The following is a 6,409-nucleotide window of genomic DNA, read 5'->3' on the forward strand; positions in this document are numbered from 1 at the left end:
ATGTATGAAGTAATTTCACCCCCTTTGTGTGTTTTACATTAGAAATTCAGGTCTGGTCTACCATCTTCTTTCCAGAAGACTCTGAGCAAACAGAGGATTAGGAAAATGGTGGCTTAATGCCACAATTTATCCTTTTGTACTGTAGAATTGCATAATATAAAGGGAGCAGAAAAGATGTATTGGTTCCACATGGCTTTAATGTTAATATATTAAAGCTGACAGTACTAAAAAAAAGTATGGAAAGCAGCTCTGCTGATGTTATTCTCATTTTACATCTCTGTGTATAATCAAAACTTTTGTCAAGCTGGCACCATCTGTTTCATTAACGAGCAAAACCTACAGGTGACCCAACACTAATACCCATCTCCTATTACTGTGTCTGTCTTACAGTCACCTGTGCTGAACACAGTTTCTCCTCTGGCTTCACCGATGGCACCAACTCCAACCACTTCACCTGAAAACCACTTTTTACCCCACATATCCTCCCCAATATTCACCTTGAACATGGAACCACACGATCAGAGAGCATTCCACATACATTTCAAAGGTGTTTTTCTATGACTGAAGCTCGGTTTTTACATTTTACCTTTGTTGTTGATCGTTTCAGAAATCCTCCAAGCAGTCACGGAAATCTCCTGGAGATGAAGATGATAAGGACTGCAAAGAGGAAGAAAATAAGAGCAGCTCTGATGCTGGGGACGCAGGCAATGACACAAGAAACACTTCTTCAGATTTGCAGAAAACCAGTGAAGGGGTAATCTGTTCATATCATTCACTTCCCAGGCAGTTTGCTACCGGGGGGCTTTGGAGCAGGGGTGGAGGGCGTTGCATTGCAGGGACCTGCGCACACCACGTTCCGTCGCTTTACGTTGCGTTGCATTGCTCAGAAAACGTCTAGGACAGAAACGTGGGACTGGTCCCTGCGCTGGTACAAATCTGCTCTAGCGAAACGACTGCATGAGAAAAGATACTATAAGCGTTATTTTTGTTTCAGCATTTGCACAGATGTCAGCTGAGAGGAACTACTAAAAACCATGAGCTGGAATGATACAAAATTGATGTGAGAGCAGAATCAGATTGCGTGGTGCATTTTGCCTCACTAAACAGTGGGAGGCTGCTTATCCGTTCACAGTTGTTTAAAATTTGTTCACTGCCACTGAGGACTTTGGGGTTTGTGAGGGTTCACATGCACTTTGCAGACTCTGCACACTGCAGGGCTTAGGGCAGATCCTGCTTGGGATGTGACCTTCCCAGGAGGGGATACACAGTCTGCTCCTTGTACGTTTGTGTCGGTTGTGTTCATATTACTTTGTGGTGAGCACAACTACACACAGGCAGGCTGCTTGGCGGGGGAACTGTCACGGGAATTGGTTAATCATCTGCCACCTTTAACAGCCATGACTATTTCTGTGCCTGTGGAGCAGCACGAACCTCCCAGCTCCAGCGTTACACTCCGGCTCAGAACCAGTTCTTGCGCGGTTCCCATGCCAAGGCTCTGCCCGTGGCCAGCAGCCAGGCCGGGCTGTCACAGGAGCTGCCGAGTGACACGAATGCCCAGGTGTGAGGGGAAGCCGGCCAGCTCAGGCTCTCAGCTGACATGGCCGGGGTGCCTCAGCACCCAGCTGCGTGCTTGGCCTCAGCCCTTTCACAAAACACAACCTCTGGGGAGCTGCTGTCATCTCCCACTCAAAGACTGTCCCCAGAGCTTCCTGTCGCCGAGTCTCTCTGTGGTTCAGTGCGTTTTGTGGCTCTTCGCCTTATAAAGACTTTGGTATGTGGCTCGTGGGGTCAGGAGGATAAAAAGCCCTGACCCAGTCACATGTCACAGAATCACAGAATCCCAGAATGTCAGGGGCTGGAAGGGCCCTGGAAAGCTCATCCAGTGCAGTCCCCCCATGGAGCAGGAACACCCAGCTGAGGTTCCACAGGAAGGTGTCCAGGCGGGTTTGAATGTCTGCAGAGAAGGAGACTCCACAACCTCCCTGGGCAGCCTGGGCCAGGCTCTGCCACCCTCACCAGGAAGAAGTTTCTTCTCAAATATAAGTGGAACCTTCTGTGTTCCAGTTTGCACCCATTACCCCTTGTCCTACCATTGGTTGTCACCGAGAAGAGCCTGGCTCCATCCTCCTGACACTCACCCTTTGTATATCTGTAAACATGAATGAGGTCACCCCTCAGTCTCCTCCAGCTCCAGAGCCCCAGCTCCCTCAGCCTTTCCTCACACGGGAGATGCTCCGCTCCCTTCAGCATCTTTGTTGCCCTGCGCTGGACTCTCTCCAGCAGTTCCCTGTCCTTCTGGAACCAAAGGCCCAGACCTGGGCACTCCAGACGAGCAGCTGGGCTGAGCCAGAGGCTGACGCAGGGGACACCGCCCGCTGTGCCTCCCCAGCACCTCAGACACAGACCTGGGAGGCTGGCGCTGAGCAGCACGGTGAGAGCACAGTGCACGTGTTGCCCTCATCCTGGCCAGTGAACCCCGTGACACTTTCCTATCTTCAAATAGGTATTTGAGTGAGAAAACTGGCCATAAGGGCCATCCGAGGTGACGAGAGGTTCAGGAGAGCAGTGGTGGGATATGACTCTGAACTTCAGGCATGTTCTCCATGTAGGGACCAAACGCTGAGTTGAGCTTCTGCAACACCAGCACTCGGGCTTGACCTCACACATGAACAACCAGTCTTTAACTAGACTTTGGATTCTTTTAACCTTATGGGAAAGGTGGAGTTTTATTAGCGTGTACTAATGGTGAGGCTGTTTTGAGGGCAGCTTGAGATAAAAGCACTGGTAGGTTTGGAAAAATTCACGTCGTGATCCAGATATTTCACTCGGGGCATTTCTGCTGCAGAATCAGCATTTCACATGTAAATCCTCTTCATTGTTTCTTTTTAGATTTTGTCAGTAGTGCAATTCTCTTTTAGGACCAGGAGGGGACACTCCATCTCTTGGCATCCGTAGAGCCAGACCGGGTGTCTCTGCAGGTCTGTCCTAGCAGACACGAGGCACTCGGGGAGAGAGTGACCAGGGCTTTTCAGTCGGTGTTGAACAGGCAGTGGCGCTGCTCTCTGGGTTGAGCTGGGTACAGGGCTGGCTGTCCCGCTGCACATCCAGAATGGGAGTCGTGAGAGGGCGTTGACCTCCTCCTTGGACACAAGCAGCTTTTCTCTCGATAATAGTAATAATAATGAGCTTGTTTTATAATGCCTGGACTGCATGATCCTGGATGCCTCCCCTCCTCAGACCAGAGAACCTTGCCTTTTAATCACACCCTCAGCACTATGGGGATCTTCCTGAAGGTTTAACAGCTGCAGTCAAACGATTGCAGGAGCATCCTCACCTATACTTTTAATGAAATTTCTCACCTCCAGGTGGTAGAGGAAAGCTTACAAATGTGAAGCGATGGCTTCCTAAAGACTCAAAACCCAGAGCAAATAAAAGTACTTCTGAAGCTATGCTTTGGTTTTTTTTCAGCCAATTTCATACTGTTCAAGGGCTCAACTTTTGGGGTTTTTTATCCCGGGGGTTGACAAAGCTGCCTGATTTTCTTATCTCCATCCCTTAGTTTCTCAGCTATTCTTAAGGACCACAGGCACTCTGAGCAGAAGAGATTCCACCTGCACTACCTGTTTCCTCTTTGATTCCTTCCTTGGAAAGATGCAAAGCCGGCTTTTCATTATCTAATGTTAATTAACTAATAATATATTAGCTAAGACAGCCCATCCCAGAGTTTGCTCAAGTCAAGAGTTACAGAACCCTCCCGTGACAGTGCTCTCCTGTTAAATACTAAATTGTTTTGGCATTCTCAAAGTACCAGATAAACGGAATATTCCAGCGGAAAGGTGTTCATGGCTCTGTGTTATTTACTTTCTGTCATAGAAAATTAGCTGATAAGTCAGTGCATTCACGGCAGCAGATTTACACCGCACATTTAAAGCTCCGGTGACTTGTGTGTTTGGTTCTTGGCTGGAACAATTGTGAATCTTTATAACTGAACACCTAAGCTGCTTCTTACTTTTGCTCTCTGAACACCCATCTAATGACATTAGAAAGCCACTCTAGTCCCTGCCTTATTTGAGGGCATTGGAATGTTAAGGTCAGCGCTCAGGCCATGAGGAAAGTCGTTTCTTTTGGTGTTCATTATTTTAGTTACAGTCCGGACAAGGCCTTGGGAAATGAGGCGTTCTCTGTGTAGGGATGCACGTCATTGCTTTTCAGGAGCTGGAGGGTTTTACCGAGTCTTTGAAAAGTAATAATTGGTTGGAAATGAAATACATGGGGTTTTTTTGCTCCTGGTACGGCCTCAATATGAAAGTGGAGTAAAGGACTGTGATCTTTTTACTCACACTGACAATCAGTTACTAACGTGGGAGTCAGTGCATCTATTTGTGGAGGCGACCGCTTGCCAGCATGAATAAGGGGATCAAAATCTGGTCCAAAATTACTGCCATCTGATACTATTGCAATTGGGAGAACATATTTAAAACAGCCTGTGTCCAGGACGTATTTTTTGTTGTGATGTTGTTGTGGGGTAGCAAGAATTCCAGTTGCTGCTGTGAAAGACAAGGTATGGCCAGAGAAACACGGGTGCGTCGTGTCCTTCTGATGTGGTTGAGTTGTTTGATTCCTTTGCTCTTCTTCTTAAGAATAACATTGGTTACGCTGCATAGCAGGTTTGGGGGTTTATCAACATCAAAAGCATAACATTTAGGGCTCTGTTTAATGTAAAATCGTTCATGTGAGCATTTTTCCAGAAAACGAAAACAGACTATGTTTTTCTGTCTGATTTTTTTCTGCAATTTGAGGTAAGGTAAAATACCCCTCCAAAAAAAGATACCGTTTGTAAAAATGTGTTGTAACTATTGCACAGTAAAAGTCTCTACGTAAAAGTCAAATAGTGGCGTAGTCTGGTGTAAAGAGCTGCGTTGTTTGCTGCCTTCCTATAGCTCAGGACAACAGCGCTGCCAAGTCAGGCCGTGGCACATGAGCTCGGGAGAAACAGAAATGTCTGAATGCCAGTTGAGATTAGAGCAGCCGGTATAGATGAAACACCCTCTTTGCATCTCTGTGTACACTGAATCCTGTAACCATTTTGACTTCAAACCAACGTGGAGCAACAGTGATCATACAGAGCAAGTAAATAATTATCCTCCTGCCCATCCAGCAGGAGCCTTTAAAGTACAGGATGGCTGAGTCTGTTGCCAGATGCTGTCGGGGAAGGAATTTTCAGTGCCAGAAAAATCAAAACAATTAGTGATTTCATTTTATTCCCTCCTCTCTGCGTTCTCCGTCCTTCAGTTTTATTGATGGCTGAAGCGTTGCACTCGCATCAGTCAGATTCTGTGCTTGTGTTTCCCTTGCGTGCGGCAGCGCTGGTCGGCGCAGCAGGCGTTGTGCCGGATCTTACAGCAAAGCCCAGAGACCTGTTCAAACAAAGATGATGCGAGTCGATCTGTTTCTGAAGAGACGTGAAACCATGGAGACGGCGCAAGCTGCTCGGCTCTGCCGCATCCTCGCTCGGCGCAGGAGCGGGGAGAGCAGCACTGCCTCCTGGGGCACCTCGGAGGCAAAACGTGTGTCATGCTGGATGGTGCTGGAAACCGAAAATCCTGCGGGATTTAGAATGAGAGGAAATGGCCTCAGGTTGCACCGGTGCAGGGTCAGAGTGGATTTTAGGAAAAATATCTTCAGGGAGAGGGCTGTGGAGCATCAGAACAGGCTGCCCAGGGCAGTGGTGGGGTCACCATCCCTGGAGGGGTTGGGCAGATGTGTAGATGAGGCTCTGAGGGACGTGGCGCTCGTCCTCTTGGACAGAGAGGCGCTGTCTGCTGCAGCCGTGGCATCGCACGGAGCAGGCGCGAGAAGAGCAAGGCAGCAAGGAGCTTGTGCAGGGATGTTCAAATGTCTTTTCAGATTCTCCTCCAGATCCTCTGCAAAATGAAAATTCCATCATCTCCAATGGATTTAACCTGTACCACCCCCCTTATTCCTTGATCTTGATTTTTCTTCTTGGATGATCACACCGAATGCAGAACTCATTCCTTCACACTGTGTGTGCGTTGAGTTTCTTTCCATCCGTCGGTGTGGGTGGACAAGCATTCACACTGAATTCTTCACCGAGGAGCAGGGCAGGCTCGCTCAGGGCCAGGCTCCTGCGGCGGGGTGTGTGTCCCGTCACCAGCCTGTCCCCCCGTGCCCGTCCATCAGTCCTGCTCTCTGCGCAGCAGCAAGAAACCCAGACTGGGAGGCACTTGCCGTGATCCCACGAGGACAGGCTGATCCTGTCCTCGCTGTAACAATATCCATGGAGGCAAGAGCTGACCTTGAGTCGGTCGTGGAGTGGGAATTTCTTCCTTTTGTGCCATCGCCTCCCAGGGAGCTCAGACTCCTTCCCTCTCGGAAGCGACACTCGGCT

At 48.7% G+C, this 6,409-nt stretch overlaps 1 protein-coding gene across 1 annotated transcript in view; it reads left to right on the top strand.

The window, feature by feature from the left end:
• HDGFL3 (HDGF like 3) overlaps positions 1 to 6,409 on the top strand; it is a 35,379-nt gene that overhangs the window by 27,131 nt on the left and 1,839 nt on the right. The window contains exon 5 of the mRNA XM_065847566.2: positions 608 to 754. Within this exon, the coding sequence (XP_065703638.1) occupies positions 608 to 754 (147 nt within the window). The remainder of the gene's footprint in view (positions 1 to 607; positions 755 to 6,409) is intronic.

This window comes from Patagioenas fasciata, chromosome 12 (genome assembly GCF_037038585.1).
Source record: "Patagioenas fasciata isolate bPatFas1 chromosome 12, bPatFas1.hap1, whole genome shotgun sequence".
Taxonomy (NCBI): domain Eukaryota; kingdom Metazoa; phylum Chordata; class Aves; order Columbiformes; family Columbidae; genus Patagioenas; species Patagioenas fasciata.